Source organism: Ursus americanus, chromosome 28 (assembly GCF_024610735.1).
Source record: "Ursus americanus isolate L20-20 chromosome 28, mUrsAme1.1.p, whole genome shotgun sequence".
Lineage (NCBI taxonomy): Eukaryota > Metazoa > Chordata > Mammalia > Carnivora > Ursidae > Ursus > Ursus americanus.
In genome coordinates this window covers 29,447,556-29,464,523 of record NC_142154.1, presented here as the reverse complement: position 1 = coordinate 29,464,523, position 16,968 = coordinate 29,447,556, and the positions used below count along the sequence as shown (strand labels likewise).

The window sequence follows — 16,968 nt, the reverse complement described above, 5'->3', positions numbered from 1 at the left end:
CTCCAGCGAGAAGGCTCAGGGCGGGGCGAGGGGCGGGCAGGCCGGAAGGCGGGCGCTTTCAGCACCAAGGACAGCAGCTGCATCGTGGCTAGTCTGTAATTGCCAGGGCAGGCTGGAACTGTTGCATTTTGCATGATCAGGGATCTAGGGGATGGAGTGGGTAGGAGGGAGGCAGAAGATGTTAGGGGAGGAGGAGGAAACAGGTGACCCAAGAAGCCTCGAGCCTGTGATGCTATTGGCCTGGTCTGTCTCAACAGACCCTCCTCTGCAGGCAACAGCAAGGGCTGAGAGGCATGAGGAACGGGAGTCTTCTCTCCACCATGACACTCACGTGGTGTGGGGCAGCTGCGGCAGCACAAGGAGTGGTGGGCTGCGCAGCGAGTCTGAGCCAGTGCATGGTTGTGCATTGCTCTGAGCTTTCAAAGTAGGTCTCCAATTACAGCCCTAATGAAGCAGGACATGCTGCAGCCACGGAACCACAGAGTGAGGGGCCACTTGTCAGCCCCAAGCTGCCTCAGCCAGCAGGGCAAGGCCTGCCAAATAGAAAAACAAACAGGCAGGCTTGTGGGGTGGGACAGCAGCCTCCACCCCCACCTGGAAGAAAAGGGGAGAGCTAGGTAAGCCTGGGCTTAAATAGGGAGGAGTTAGTCCCCCAGGCCCTACCCTCTCCTCATCCTCATTTTAGCATTATCCCCCTCCCCTATCTTCCAACCTGACCACCCACAATTTCAAGCACCCTGGCCCCTTCTTCTAGCCCCAGACAAGCTCCTTTCCCATGAGAAGCAAGGAAGAGAGGGCACAATTGCCTCCCTACAATGTGGGCAGACCGAAGCTGAGCAGTCTATATAGACAATGTTAAGGAGAAGTTAGGCACTGTGTGGGGTATTGTGAGCCTCTTGGTGCCACTTAGCTCATATGACAAGAGCAACTGCCTCTGGACCTCCCTTTGGGGCTTCTACTATACGGGAATCTAAAGATTATTCTATAAAAGTCACCCACTCACTTGCCCTCAACTCCCAGACCAGGATTGATCCTGGCAAAGTTGATTAAAGGAGGGGATTAGAATTGTGGGCAGGAGTCCTGCAAGGATGGGTGTGGGAGGTGGGAAGGTACTAGCATGAAACAGCTGTGGGAACAGATACAGTCCAGGGCCAGCCATGGAGACGGCAGAGCAGAGAAGATCCACTGAGTCAGGCAGGGGCTACAGGAAGAGCAGCTAGGGGTCAGAAGGAGCAGAAGAGTTGACATCCATAAATACTCGGCCTTTCCTTCCCGCCTTCTGAGAACATCCTCCCCCTACAACCTGCTTACCAGAGACTGACAAGGTGAAGTCACTGGTCTGGACTGAGGGGTCAGTGTCATTTTAATCTTGTTTTGATGATGAAAAGGTAAATGAATTATACATAATTTCAGAATCCAGGTGAAAGTACCTGGTGAGTGGATGTCAGAGTGATCTGGCTGCAACATCTCTCACCCCATTGATCACCAGGGTTGATTCAGCTGATCTGGCTGGCTCGGCAGGGTCCCCTTTCTCCCTCACTGCTCTGCATGCATCCGTCCCGAAGCTGTGCTCTGTAGTTAGAGGAGGACTGTTCTTCTGTCAAGGGTGTACGAGTTGCTGCCCTCCCTTGCTAGAACCTCCAAAGAAGCTCTCAGGGTCCAGCTGCAGGAGGACCTAGGCTAGTCAAGCTTCCAAGGCTCCAGACACATCCAAATGAGGCGCCACATGGGATGATCTGCCTTTCTTTTGAAAAAAAAATTTTTTTTAAGTATCTGGTAAGTGCCCAGCTCTGATCAGGGGCCCAAGACATGTCAGCTCTGGGTCACTGAATTTATCCAGCTGGGCCCCCACAGGGTAGATGTGAGGGAGACAGGCAATGGGGGAAGGGATTCCCTCTGCAGTGTGTCCCTGCTTTCAGAGCTGATGGGGCACCTCTGGAGACCTCTCCCTTGATTTCATTACTTCCACTTCCTCCCCTAACTGGATTAGATGGCAGTCTATGAAATCCAGGGCAGCGAGATTGGCTTTCTGCCTGGAAATGAGGAGAGATGTCATTACAGGTCCTGAATCAGCATCTCGCCCCAGTCCCAGGGGCCACCTGGTCAATGGGGAGTTCGTCGTTGCCTGGCTAGTTGTTCTCTCCTTCGTTCTCTCCCGTATCCATCTACCCACGCGTCCATCCGGTATGCATTCTGTAGTTCTCCTGCTCCAGCCAGTCTGGTGTTCAGCTGTTCTGAGCAGCAGACACATGTGGTGCTTTTTCCTATCTAAAACGCAGGGACAACAAAACAACCACAAACCACCTGACTCAGATGCTGTACAGAGCCACTGGTGTGTTCAGTGGGGAGCCTCTCATTGAACCTTGGCTTCCCTAAACCATAGCCACTGGGAGAGGCAGGTGAGAGAGATAGCCAGGCCTGAAGCCCAGGGACAAAACAGGCCCAGGAGTTTTGGTTATGAAGTACAATAGGTGCCAAAATCAACCTCAAGATCCCACCCAAGGCTTCATTCTTCTCCTTCCAAGAACCTTCATAGAGCTGCTTTGTCTTCGGAATGATCTGTCCTTGTACCCATCTGATGGGGTGGGTGGGAGATGAGGCCCACCCTGGACTGGATCCATCTGTCCTTGCATGACTATCCCTTACTCTACTGACATAAGCCTGAAGAGACTTCATGTTAATGAATTTCTGCATACCAAATTTTATTTTTCTTAGAAGACTTTATTTATTTATTTTATTAGGGAAAGAGAGACAAACAGAGCAGGGGAAGGAGGGACAGAGGGAGAGGGAGAGACTCTACAGCAGACTCTCTACCTAACACAGAGCCCCACGCGGGGCTCGATCTCATGACGCTGAGACCATGACCTGAGCCAAAACCAAGAGTCAGACATTAACCGACGGAGCCACCCAGGCGCCCCATGAACTTCTGCATACAAAATTTTATTTAAAAGGGAGTCATTATTTAAAGGATCCAAGTGGTAAAGTGAAGGGTGCTTGTCCTGCTTCATCCGGTTCATACGTGTGGGTTTTTATATAGTGTCCACTTCAAGAGAGGCCCACCCGTACTTGGTCTTCCTCTGTTTGTTCAGGGTCAGACATTCAGGCACCTCTAACCCTGAGCTCATCCTGTGCTGGCTGGCACTGTGCCCATTGTTCTGTTTGCTTCTAGCACAGACTGTGGCATATTTATCTGCTACGTGGCCAGGACAGAATTCCAACAACTGATGTAGGGTAGAAGGTCATCTCTGAGGTCCCTACAGTTTTGAACAACATGCATGTGTTAGGGCTGACCACGGGTTTCCAAGAGAGCTTTAAAGTAACCTCTCCTCAAAGGGAGCATCACACGTGTCCCTAAGCCCAGGGAACTTAAAGTTTGGGCAGAAAAACAAAAATGGCAAATGAGGCTGGCATTAGAGAGCCGTGTGAGAGCAGAGAGAGCTAGCTTCGGGGCTGGAAGACCCCAGAACAGCTTTGAGCAGGTGTGGGTGGAGGCCGTCCAGATTTCCTGGAGAGGCTGGGATCTGAGTGGCGTTGAGTTCTAGACCAGCAGAGATGAGAGCTGCCGTTGTGCCAAGGGGAGACGAGAAGAGGAAAAAGAACCTGGGAGGACAAGGAGGAGGCTCAGCAGAGTAGAGAGAGAGGAGACTGTTGAACAGGTGATAGGTGGGAGGTTAACGGCAGGCGTGGAATAGAAAAGAAATCTCCCCAGCAAAGGGTGGCAAAGGGGCATGGCGAGTTTCAAGGCTGTGGTTACTGTACCAAATGTGAGAGTCCTGGAAGGCACAGTTTGGTTATTGCTGTGACGAATAGTTATTGAGCACATACAATGAGGCAGACACTGGGGATAAACAAAGTCTCTGCTTACTTGTCACTTGCGCTCTAGTGTGGGGATCAGAGGGAGGCAGACGGTAAACAAGCAAAATCAGTTTTTGCAAGTTCAATTTTCTGGTAGAGTTAAGAACTGTGAACAGTAAAACAGGATAATGTGACTGGAGCATATATTGGAGGAGGGTGACTTTAGAGAGGATGGGCCTCTCTCTTGAAGGCGAGGGCCTCTCTGGGAAGACCGCGTCTGGGCTGAAATCTGAACGACGAGAAGAGGACAGCCGTGTAAAGACTCATGAGGCTATCTGAGCAGAGAGCACAGCAGAGGGAAAGGCCCTGAGGCAGGAGAGGTTGGCTTATTGGAGGGTTGGCCAGGACAGTGTGGTAAGACCCCAGGGAGCAAGGGGGCAGGTGGTAGGCGGTAGACAGGGGCCAGGCATGCAGGGCTCCCTGAGCCATGAAGAGGAGCGGCTTGGGGGATCTAGAAAGGACATTTGTGGTAGAGAGACCCATAAGTTTCTTTGCACCTTCTCTTCCCAGAAGCCGGAAAACTTCTTGACGCCAAACAACAGCCAGGTTCTGCCCATCCTGGACCCCAAGATCTTAGACGAGAAGCTGGGTACCATCCGTGAGTCCTGGTCCAAGGCCACCGTGAGCTCTATGATGGACTCCAGCACATCTACGTCTCAGGAAACAGAGATAGAGCCTCAGGTGCCCAGGATGTCCTATGAAATGGTGAGTGTCTCCACCCAGTGCTGGGAGGGCCAGAGCGGCCATAGGGGTCACAGGGAAGGGCTTTGACTGTCACCTGGTTCACGCCTCAGGTGGCAAGGAGACCTCCCTTCAGGCACACTCTGTATGTGACTCACCCCCCAAGCGAAACTGGTGGAAGGTGTGGATTTTTCATTTCACAGAGTTTCTTCACGTTTCGAATGGAACTCCCACACAATTTCCTTCAAAGCAAACCCTTGCAACACTTGTAAGACAGGGATCCATTGATTCAAGTAGTGATCAACCCAGAACTTTCTCAGGAGCATGTCCCCTGGGTAAGGGGAAGCCCCTCTGAGTCATTAGGTTAAATTTCTCAAAGAGGAGATTGAGGCTCAAAGAAAAGAGGGCGCCATCTTTGGTCACAGGGTCTGTGTCCTTGGTCATGGGAACAGTGGTTGAACAGGGGCTGGGAAAGGGTTGGTGAAGGTGGCCAAGGTGGTGTCTTAATTTGGTGAGGGGTCAGTGCTGGGTCCTGACCCCTTAATGCAGGGAAGTAAAGAACGGGCCACCAAAAGACAGTCCAGCCAGAGTCCCCACTTGGGGTACCACAGGTGAATTCATGTGCGGCTTCCTCCCTTCTTCCACAGCGGGTCCCATGGGGAACGCTGCTCAGAAAGATCCTGAGGAAAGGCCCCAGCCAAGGCCACTGGTCCCTAGGGAAGCCCCGGGGCTCCCCCTCTCAGGACCTTCCCCTCTCCACTGAAAACCTCCGCATTTTCCCCTGGCACTTCTGCACCTTTCTGGAACATGTCGCATCAGATGAATAGGAAAGGTTGCTGTCTGCTGGGAGTGCCCAGGATGCTCCCACCCCAGAGCAGGTGCCAGCGCTCCCATGGGCCACCTTCTACACCCCCGTCTCTCACCTCCGCCCCTTGGGAAAGCAGTGCTCAGGGCTGACTTGCCAGCTTAGCTCTCAACTGGGTTAAAAATAAACATTCAGACCTTGTTTTTGGAGACTTTGGCAGCATGAATAGTGCCTGTGGTCTGTCTTCGCCTTGTCCTAAGGATTCAACCCTCAGAGGCGGCACTGGCCAGCAGCAGGTTAGCCAAGAGCAGGACCTGCTCTTGAGCAAGAGGTCGAGTAACCGTTGTGAGCAATGGAGGGGAGGAAGAGAAATAAGGGCCCAAGGGCACTAAGACAAAATTCTGGAAGGCTCTGAGCACATGCAAGGGGGCTTAGGGCTCCCCTATACCCACAGGCGATGAGAGCGGCTGTGAGTTGGGTGCATGTGTCCAGAGAAGCACGCCCCCTCCGGAATCACCCAGTACACCTGTCGGTGGGCTGGTCCCTCCACCCTCCCCCTTGCTGGGCACCTGGCAAGATAGATGGTGGTGAATACTTACTGAGCTATGTAATGGAAGCCCTGGCTGGACAGCAAGGCCATCAGCAAGAAGCTTAGAGGGCATGTAGTCCACTCTTCTAATTTGATGAAAGATGGCAATGAGGAGGCCCTGAGGTGGGGTGACCCTGACCCCATTCTCCCATGTTGCCTTGGTTCTAACCAGGGGAAAACAGGTAGGTGCGGAGGCCTGAGCACCCAGCCCTGCACTGTTCAGCCAACCTGACAGCACGGGCTCCCTTAGACTCTCACGCAGTATTCAGTACACTGGGCCTGCTCTTCCCCCTTCCCCATCACAGCCTGTGTCAGGCCCAGCCTGTCCCCTCCTGGTTCCTGACTCTTGGATCCACTCCATTTTCCCTCCCAACCCTGCCTTCAGTCCTCCAACCCATCGTGTGTCCCTTCCTCCTTCTCTCTCTCTCTCTTTGTCTCTCTCTCGGCTCAGATTTACCATCCAGCTTTTCCCGCCTCTGATCCTTTGCCAGAGGTCGTCCTGCAGACCCAGCCCCCAGCTCCAGCTCCTGCCCGCTCACCAGAGCTTGCAAGGACCCAGGCAGGACCCAGACATCCACATGGCCAGCAGAGCCCCGTCCCAAGCAATAGACCGTGGCTGGGTAACAACAATGTGCAGCTTCGTGAAATCACAGGTGGCCATGTAGCCATGGGTCACCGTTCCATAGCAACCACACGAAATGACGTAGCAATAAACCAGCTCATGCAAACGAGACAAAGTGACAAGTGCCGAAATGCAGTCAGGGGGCAGTGGCGTATGCACAGCGACAGAGCCCAGCCCTATGACGTGACTCCACTGCACTGGACAGTAGGACGCGCAGACACAGAACACGGTAGCACGGAAGCTGCACACAGAGTCGCAGGGCAGGAGAAGAGACTCGACCAACACGGGCACACAGCGGGGTGGCACTGGCACCAGGCACCATCACCGTGTGTGGTCAGCAGCAGGCCTGGGGGGCCGGCAGTGGGCGCCCAGCGACATGGCCGTGGTTGAGCGGTGAGCCAGTGACCACCAGCCTCCCTCTTTGCCCCGCCACTGCGCTCAGACTGTGAGCCTCTCAGCAGCACCCGATTCCTGCAGTTTGTCTGTCTGGTTTTGTAGTGCGGCCCCCAGAGCCCAAGAAACAATTTTGCCTCTGGGTCCCTCCAGAGCCTACTCTGGCTTAATAGGAAATTGAACATTTTCTGGAGAAGGGAGCACCTTGGGAAGGGAGAGGGGAATGGGGGGGACACAGGGTGTGTCCCCTGTCTGCCGGGAGGCCGCAGAGGCTCCCCGCTGCCCCAGGGCCTGCCAGTCCCAGCGCTGTAGCCCCCACGAGCCCTCCCAGGCTCCCTTCCCCTAGTGCACCCTTGGGTCTGCTTCGTTCCCAGCTGCAGGCCAGCCAGGTCTCCCATCTCGGACTGGTTTTAACACACGCCTCTCAAGTGCCACTTTGTCCACGTGGTGCGAAGCACCTGTCCCGAGTGGACCCCCTGGGACCAGGGTCCCGAGGGTGTGGTCTCAGGTCAGGTGTAGGGCTTGGCAGAGCTGGAGGAAGCCTCCATCTCCCTTCTGAGCAACCCAGGGAGTCTTTTTGGAAGAGGTGGGCTTTTGAGTGTGAAGAGTGTGTCGTTAAGATTCGTCTTGAGCATGAACTCCCAAGCATTACACAACTTGCAAGCATTCCCTTTCACCCCTACACCCCCCTCCCCGAGCCCACCTCATGCTGAGCCAGGCAATGTCAAGAGCAGGGAAGATGAGGGGCTGGTTCCATTCGCAGAGGGCTTGTAAAGCCCCCGTTGTGTGCCCGGATCCCGCATTCCCCGGCGGTGGCGACCTCAGCAATTCCTCCAGCCTGCCAGAAACCCAGAACCCCCCACCCCTGCTGGCTGCCCAGTGCTGTGTCCAGCTGTGCAGGGGGGAGGGTGGTGCAGGAAGAGGCCAAGGCCCTGAGCCCTGGAAGTTCCCAGCAGGCAGCAGCGAGCCACACTCCAAGAAACAACAGAGCGACGCAGAACAGGCACACAGGAAATACTTGGCAAGGGATAAATGGCAAAGGGGCATGGTCAAGACCATTTATCTTAAGTGCCACACTTACCCAGCATTGCTGGGCACACCTAGTGAGCCCTCAGTAAAGAGAGGGGAGCAAGGAAGGCTTCCTGGAGGAGGCAGAAGTACTCGGTTACTATTCAAGAAGTGTGTGTTCGGTGTTGTTGGTAGTGCAGAAATTCTAGCACAGGGCCTTTACCCTCTTCTCTCCCCCTCGATACCTCCATTTGCCAACCCCACACACACCTCCTTTTCCCTCTCTCTCTCCCCACCCTCTCTCCATTTCTGCCTCTTCCTGCTCCTGCCTTTCTTTAGTTTCCTCAATTTCTTTCTAATTCTCTGGCTTTCTCTCTCTGACTCCCTCTGTTTCCCTCCCTCCCTCCCTTTTTTCCTCCTGTGCTCAGAGATTTGTGGCAGACCAGAGGGCCCTCATAGCAGCAGATGAATAATTGACAAGGGTTGTTTAAAGATTCAGTGGAGTTTTTCCAACCTCACCACACTGGAATAACTCATTTCTTTCATTCTCTCTTTGAAAGCCTTTCCCCCTCCCTCCATCTCTCCCCATCGTGGTCCCCACATGCCCGCCCACCTCTGTGTGCAGCTTTTGTCTCTCTCCCTTTCCTAAGTCTGCTGGACCCCAGAATGATCCCTGGATCCTCATTTCTTTAACTTCACTTCCCCCGCTGCACCACCCCCTTTAACCTCTCCTAAGGGTGGTAGGCTGACTTCAGTTCCTCTGGACATTTCCCCAAGAAAGAGGGCCCCATTTCATGGGTGAGGAGAGGAAGGAAGGCCCCAGGAGTGGTGCTGTCTGTCAGGTCGCACAGCAGCAGAGGTGGGGTTGAGACCACGGGAGGGCAGGCCTCCCAGCCCAGGGTCCCCCCAGGCAGGTGGACAGGGGCTGGCTCTGCCACAACTTCCCAGGGTGGTTCTGAGCACTGTGTCCCTGAGCCTGGAACACAGGAGAGCTGCTTACCCTGCTTTAACTGCCCCGTAGGGCCAGATGGGACAGAGGAGGGGCCGGTGGTGTAGCAGAGATACCTGGGAGTGGGGTCCTGTGTGCCTGCCTGGAGTGGCCTGAGGGCACCCAGCCATCCCTGTTTGCGCAGGACCAAGGGGTCCCCGAGCCATAGGACTTGCAGTGCTACATCAGAGACAGACTCAGGTGAACCAGGAAGAGGGTCACCCTGCACCGCCTGGGCCCTCCTGACCCCAGCCCTGCTCCCTTCATGGTTGCCACACCCTCAGCGACAGGGCACACGCCCTCTGCCCACCCAGCCCCGCTCCGCACTGTCCCCTGCTCTCACAGAGCTCTCACCACCTCCTTGAAGTGACCTTGAACTCCCATCCTCCCTCTGGGCCCCAGGTCCTTCCTCTGTCAGCAGAGGTTGGAGCAGATGTTCTGGAGTTCTCCCCTCCTCCGGGCTCCTGTGCTGTGACCAGAGCCTTGGTCCTGCCCTTGGGGCCCCCACCCAGGATGAAGTCTGCAGGCTGGTGCGGCTGAGAAGCTCAGAGCAGGCCCGCTCCCAAGGCACCACCTGGTGGCAGGTGATGGGTCCTGGCTGTAGTTACCTGAGTATGACAGTCCCAAGTGTCCGTGACTTGCAGGAATGGCTGTCTGGGGTGATGGGGTCACAAAGCCCCAGAGCCTGGGGTTGGCCCCCAGGAGCCGAGTAAGATTGAGCCCAACCTGGGAGGCAGATCGCCCGGGGCCTGTGTCTGAGCCCCACCAGAAGGCCCCGATACTTTGGGCCACAAAAGGCAGAGAAAACACCAGAGAATCAGAGAGAGACAGGGAGAACATAGAGCCATCTGGCGCCTACCTTAACAGCCTCCAACCGGATGCGCCTGACTCAGTGTCCCCTCCCGCCCATGCCACACAAACCACCAGACACATTTCCAAAACATGGCTGTCACCTTATCCCTCTCGCTCCAGCCCCTCGCTCTCTGTAGCCCCCTGCTCCACTGCCCAGTGCCCCTGGCCCCAGTTTGCCGGGTCTGTCTACTGTCCTGTCGCCTCTGTAAGCACCCCTGTCCTGTCCACCTGACCAGAGGCCCAGGAAGGGGCATACGTTCATCACACAAGCACCATGTCACACCCACCCCACACCAGCCCTCCCCAGCTCCTCGCCTGCACTCCTGCGGCCCCTCAACTGTGAGCCCAGCGTCTGGCACTGGGGGGAGAGGAGTCCTAAACACAGATCTTGGAGTGTGCAGCTGTCCCAGCTCCCAGGCTCAGCTGAGACCCTCACCAGCTCCTGACTCTGTCCTTATCTTCTTCCACCATTTCCTACACATACACACGGAGAGAGAGGGCACGCACTAGCGTTTGAAGAAGGGAGGGAGGGGAGAAAGGTGAGAAGGGAGCAACAAGGAGACCATCGTACTTGTGCCCTGTTCTCGGCCCCCCTGCAGCCCCTCCTCCCCTTCTCTCCATGTGCCCTAGCAGACTCCGGTCCCCACCACTCAAGAGCTGTGTGACCTTGGAAAAATCACGCCACCTCTCTGTGCCGGTCTCCTCATTGTTAAGTGGCAGGAATACTCTCCCCTGTCCCCCTCTCGAGGCTGCAAGGAGGATTAACAAGAGCAGATGGCAGTGCGTTGGAAACCGAAGGGCTGTTCGCTGTGTGGGAGGCTTAGGACTGTTCATGGGCCCTTTGAGATGGTGGGGGAAGCGGGGGTGGGGGGCGGGGGGAGGCACGGGTCCTGTAGACCTCCGCCCTCTGACCCTTTCTCCAGAAGGGCTGTTCCCAGATCCCTGGCCCACTCCTCTCCCCTCTGTGCCCCCGCCCTCCCAGTCTCTGGTGGGCCATTCTCCTCCCCCATCCATCACCTGGGACTAAAGAGATTAATAAACAAGACTCATAACTCAGCGGCTGGGACGCAGCAGATATTTACGGCTCCGTTTCAATTTGCAGAGAGATTAAGTGTTTGTCGATTTATTGTCTCTTGGTGTGTGTGAGCGCTGAGCAAGGCCCCCCGCAGGCCAGCTGCCCTCCCCCACTCCACATTCTCACACACTTGTGGGTGCACCACCCCTTGCCTGGTCCCTGGAGCAGGTGGGGAGCCCGGTGCTGCCCAGCCAGGGAAAGCCACTGGCCACTGGAGTGCACTTGTCTTCCTGATCAACTTGACCAGAGGGGCAAGTGACGTTGGCCCCCAGGCCCATGGAACAGGGTTATTAGACCAGATGGAGGGGTACCATCCTTAGATGATTCAGAGGGTCCTTCCCGGCCTTCCCCCATACTCGTCTCCCCCCTCTCATAGGGCAAGGGTCCGTGGGGTTGGGTAAATGTGCCCTAGAGCCCAAGGCCCACAGTTCTAGATCACTTTCTGGGTATCCAAGACCCCAGGAGTCCCTGCTCAGATGGACGTGAGCCTGCTCTTGAGAACCACGCAGGCCTCTTCTCAAAGTCCGTCCTCCCCAGAGTGGAGTACTTTCAGGGAGAAGCCTGGATAGGCCCAGGGGATGGCCCTCCGGGGAGGGAGGGTGGCACATGCTGAGAGCCTCCTCTTACACCCCCTGTCGCAGGCCCCACAGACATTAGGGATTGGATCTGGAAGGGGAGGCACACTTCCAATGACAAAGCCTCCCAGCCCAGCTCAGGAGGAGTCTGCAGGGGCCAAGGGGGAGACAGCAATGGGGAGGCTGGCAAGAAAGGGGGCACCAGCCCCAGGGGCTGCCCCAAGAACGAGAGTGCTGGAGGAGCCAAGAAGGGGGCACAGAGAACAAATGTCAAGTGCTCCCCCACTCCCATGGACCTCGAGCTGCCTCTCTCCTTCCCTGTTGACTTTGTAGTCTGGCACAGGCATTCATTCATTCATTCGGCCAGGTTTTTGTCCGTGTGCTATGTGCCACACCCTGTTACCTTGCCCTGCAGAGCCCTCTCATCTGTGCAGCTCAAGCAGAATCGAGTCCCATCTCCACCACTCAAGAACTGTGTGACCTTGGGTAAATCACTGCACCTCTCTGGGCTTGTCTCTTCTGTTGCATGGAGGGAATACTCTCCCCGTACCCGACAGCTGAGGCTTTGGAGAGGAGTAACGAGAGAGTGGATGGCAATGCAGGAAACTTTGCAGGAGGCGTATTAATAGTCACCGTGTTCGAGCCAGAGAGGGGTGGGGAGGGGAGAAGCAGCACACCTCACCCAGGCCTGCCCCTCTGACCCTTCTCCGGAAGCACATCCCGAGCTCAGTGACAGTGACATAAAGATAACTCCCCACGGAAGTCCCTGTCCTCAGGAAGCCCCAATTCAGCAGGAGAGACACATCAGGGATCCATGCAAGAGGGTGGCCAGGACTGGGGTGCAGTCTGCTCAGGATTATGGGGGCACAGGGGGAGTGTACTTAACCCTAACCCCCACCCCACCCCTGCCCCCCAGATATTAGTCTTCAGTGGTTATTAGTATGAAAGCCATGACGGATCTTTGATTTGCTGGTAGAAAAGAAGTACAGGTTAGTGAACTTGTTCCTGTAAGAGGAATCTGTTGAGTTGAGATTACCTATGTGTCTGTGTCTGTGTGTCTGTCTGTCTCCATATCTCTCTCCCAGGTGGGACCCTGGCGGGGGTCTCACCAAGAGGCACTGTGGGGCCCTCAAGCTAGTCCCTTCCTTCCAAACTAGTCCTCAAGCTAGGACCTCAGTTTCTTTTTCTGTAAAATGGGGAGACTGCATTCCTGCAGTGAGAGATGAGGAAGTCTTAAGGTGTGGAACTGAGGACTAAGGAATAGACGGGACAGAGGGTTGGCCAAATCAGGGCCTGCCCCAAGCACCCAAAGATCAGGCTGAGAGGAGATGTGGATGAGGGGCCCACTGGGGCAGAACCCCCCACCAGAGGAGCAAGAAAATTAACAGCCAGGGGAGCATGGGATAGGAGGGGCACCTAGAGACCTGGGTCCGGTTCTGATCTGCCGCTGACCTGAGCAGTCGCCCGGGCTGCCCCCCTCCCCTCTGTGGAGTGAGGGGCGTGGTGTTGATGATTTCCTTTTTCATCTGACAAACAAGGCAGTTGGAGGTAGGATGACCTCTGGCTCTGCTCCTTAGCGACACAGCTGGCACCGCGCTCTGTCACTGCCCATCTCAGCTCCTGATCAAACACGGGGTGTGGGGGGCAGAAGTGTGGCTCTCTCAGTAAATAACGCCATGATGATGAGGCCATAAATTGCTGAGGGCTTGAAGCATCGATTGGTGAGGGTAGGAGGGACTACAGAAACCCGGGGTGACGCCTGGGAAATGGGGCTCATTCCTTCTGCAAACTGCCAGCTTAGCCCATTCTTTTAATAATACCAATTATATCCATCAATCTTTAGTGAGCTCTTACTCTGCTCCCAGAACTTTCATCATAATCTCATTTCCTCCTTGCACCAACCTGATGAAGGACGGACAGTTATCATCCCCACTTTACAGTTGGGGAAAGTGCTGGAAGCTCAGTAGCCCTCCCAGGACCCTAGGGCAAGACTGAGGGAGAGCATTCATTGGTCCAGCACAGGGGCTCCATGCCTGCTCCTGCAGCTGCCTTGGTCGGTCCTCGTGACTCAGAACTCAACAGCCTGATGAGCTCGACTCATCGCGTTCCTGGTCCATCTGTCTGGGTGGGAGGGCTGCCTCAGTTTGCTGGTAAAACACCAAAACAGAGCTCTGGGGCTGCAGGTCCCCTCCCCAGGCCCACCCCAAACCTTTGAGAGTATAGGCAGAGAGGTCTACACACCATATGTCTGAACCCCAAATAATGAAAAGTTATCAATTAAGCTGTAGCTAACAAACCATCAAACATGTTCTATTCTTTCTTCACAAATAGAAGAGAATTCCCAGATTCCACACTGGCCCCTGGCAACATGAGGAGAGCGGCTCCCAGCCCCTGCTCCTAGTCCCCCATATCCTAGGAGACATCCGCTTCACCTCTAACCAGGCTGTTTCTGTCCCATACCTTAAGGGCCCAATGATCATGTGAGACCTTTCACATTGTCTTCAGGGGAACAGGCCCTGGGAGTAGGGGGGAATTTCGGGGTCTCAGGTGGGGCTGTGGTCTGGAAGGGTGCTTCGGCTCTGGGTCAGCCCACGGGGAAGGTGGCAGCCCTGAGATGGCCAGAGCAGGACCCTCTAACACACAGGACCCAAGGCAGGGGCCCTGCTTGTCCAAGGCTAAGGGCAGAACAGCCCCTCCCCCAGCACAGTGACCCTACGACGCTGTACTCCTGAGCTCCGATTAAATGCTTTTCAGTACAATCCAATTTCCTCCTGACATGGACAAGAAAAGCCCAGTCTGTGCACGTGCGCGTGCGCGCACACACACACACATACACACAATACATTTGGTGTTAAATACCCAATCAGGTCCAAAGATAATAGAGAAGGGCCAGTTCACTCCCAGTTTAATCAGATAAAATGCCCATTCATCGGCTCCTGCGCGGCAGACGTCCCTTCCTCAGCCACCAGGACTGCGTGGAGGGGGCAGAGGGGCTGCAAGAGAGGGGCTGGAGCAGGGGAACCGTGGGGAGGAGAAACGGGCTGAGTAGGTGGGCTGTGCCTTTAAATCTTCAAGGAGGGGGGACAGCATTGCCCACGGGGGACTAATTATCCTTCAGCCTTTAGCCACTCTTACTCAAACAGACAAAAGGGGGGCTCAGCAGCCCCTGCAGCAGTGTTTTTCACTCTCAGATATGCAAATCCACCCCAGCACGTGGCCCCCAGGGGTGGCTGACTAGTGGTCTGGGGATTTGGAAGGGCCAGCAAGGGCAAGGGCCTGGTGGCTTGACGCCCGTGGAGGACAGTTTTGGGGGACTGCAGGCATCTCACTCTCCCTCCTCTGGCTGCGTGGAGAGCCCTGCTTCACAGTGTGGGGAGAGCCTTATGGAGGCCGAGAGGAAGGTCCCTCCCTCTCCTTTATGTGGGTGGGGGGCTCCCTCAGCAAGCTGGCTCAGAGACCAGGAGCTGACAGCCCAGATGGGGCCCTCCTGCGTACTTGGCCCCCTCCATTCTAGGACATAGCCAGCAGGAAACCTATCCAAAGCACAAATCTAGGTGTTGCCCCTGCCCTAAACCTGTCTGTGGCTCCCTCGCCTGCAGCATGAGTCCCTCAGCCCGCTACCCCCGTGACCTCTGAAGCCTGTGCCCCAACCCAGAATATTCTACCCATGCCTAACCCCATGGCATCCACTCACAGTTTCAAGCCTTGGCTCTTCTCCTCTGCCTGCCTCATGTTCCCTCCTGCACGCCCACCCCAGGTTCCTGGCACACAGTAGGTGCTCAGTAAATGTGCCCAAGAAATGCTTAAAGTGCCCCTTCCAAAGCAGCCACATAACCCAGGGAGATGACAGGTCTGAGTCGGAGGTGGGGAGTTTGCTTTCTGCTCAGGTCCCAGCCAGCACCTACAACAAGCTCAGTCTTTCCGGCCATGAAATGGGATGATGGTAACCTTTACCCTGAAGGCTGCCTGCAAAAGTCCCATGGTGCCTGGAGAGGGTCTATGAGTTGTGAAGGGCCTCTGGTGTCTTATCATCCACAGCAAGGTAAAGAGAACAGTGTAGGGGGGGTGGCGGTTAGAGGCTAGATTCCAACCCTCTCAGCCCCTCCAAGACCCTCCCATCAGACAACCTCCCTTGGGGAATCCAGTCCCACTCTGTAAGGGTCTCTGCCCTACCTCTCCAAGTCCTCTGCCCAGCTGAGGATTTCACTGCCATCTTGGCAGGAGGGGCCTGGAACCTGGACCTGAAAAGTGGGAGGGGAGCTTAAAAACTCTGGGAGGCTGGTCCTGAGGCAGGAGTGAAGGCTGGCTGAATGCAGATGGTCTGGCTAATCGGGATTTGGATTCTGAGACTGAAGCCTGGGACAGAGGTGGGCAGGGACACAGGCATCCCAGGAGACTGAGTGGGGGGGGCGGGTACCCAGGCAATGGGAGAACTCCGTCCCCTCACTACTACCTGTGTTGTGAATGTCTGGGCCCAGGAGGATTCACGGGAGAGGGTGAGTCATGAGGGGGAAAAGTAGCCAGGAGAGGCCGGGTGACAAGCCAGGTCTCCAAAGGCAAAGGGTAGCACATGGGTTTCCAGAAGCAGTGCCCAGGAGTCTGAAAGCAGAAACACTTTGTGAAGGCTGGCAGAAACTCAAGGCTAGGGCGAATGTGCTCGCCTACGCTGGAGGCGGGAGGGACAAACCAGCCAGAAAAGGTCCAGCCAATGAGAATCGGGGTGAGGAGAGGACATGATGGCCCCTGAGAAAGAATCGAGGTGGGGCTGGAGAGGCAGAGGCAAAGTAGGTATGCCCCCAGGGACGGGGACCTACCCTTGTCCAAACCGCAAGTACCTTACGGGATGGCCCAGCCGTGCCAGCTCCCCTCCAGAAAGCCCCTGGGAGTCTGCTCCTTCCAGCTCACCAGGCCTGCACATTTGGATCAGAAGACCCTCCCTTTCCATTGACTGTCCCAGTGCTGGCTTTCCAGGGGCTACGGTGAGCGCTGGGAAAGAGGGAGCTCCAGCTCCGCAGTCCCTCCTCCATCCACTGTCCCTCCCTCAGCTCAAGCCTCCTTGGATCCCTCCAGATACCCAGATGTCCTGCCTGGGGCTCCTTCTGCCACAACAGAGACCTGGCAGGTGGCCCCTGGGACCTCCCCCCCTTCACTGCAGCCCAGCTCTGGGACTTGAGGAGGGGATGAAGAATGGGCCTCAGGAGCACACACACCTTCACAGAAATGATGAAAGGGGTGGGGGTTGAAAACAGCTTAGAATTCACACCTGGAGAAGACAAGAATCCAAAGAGACAGGTGCTCTGCCCTCGAATCCCAGTCCCTCCAGCCAAAGACAGCCAAGAGCACACCTATGATCAAATCGAGTTGGGTTTCTTGATTCGTTGTGGCCAAGGGGTGAGGGGGGGGATAGGCATCAGGAAGGGTGTGTTGGAAAGGACAGAAAGGATCCAGCTCAAGGGAGGTGATTTGGGGGAGGGTTCGAGGACACAGGGCTTGGCTCCGGTTGGATGCTCTCAGGAGGTGAGCTA

General features: G+C 55.8%; 1 protein-coding gene across 5 annotated transcripts in view; it reads left to right on the top strand.

Moving 5' to 3' along the window:
- CCDC33 (coiled-coil domain containing 33) overlaps nucleotides 1-16,968 on the top strand; it is a 74,620-nt gene that overhangs the window by 25,133 nt on the left and 32,519 nt on the right. For all 5 annotated transcript variants that reach the window (XM_087856791.1, XM_087856793.1, XM_087856790.1 and 2 more), the window contains exon 9: nucleotides 4,366-4,560. In XM_087856791.1, the coding sequence (XP_087712917.1) occupies nucleotides 4,366-4,560 (195 nt within the window). The remainder of the gene's footprint in view (nucleotides 1-4,365; nucleotides 4,561-16,968) is intronic.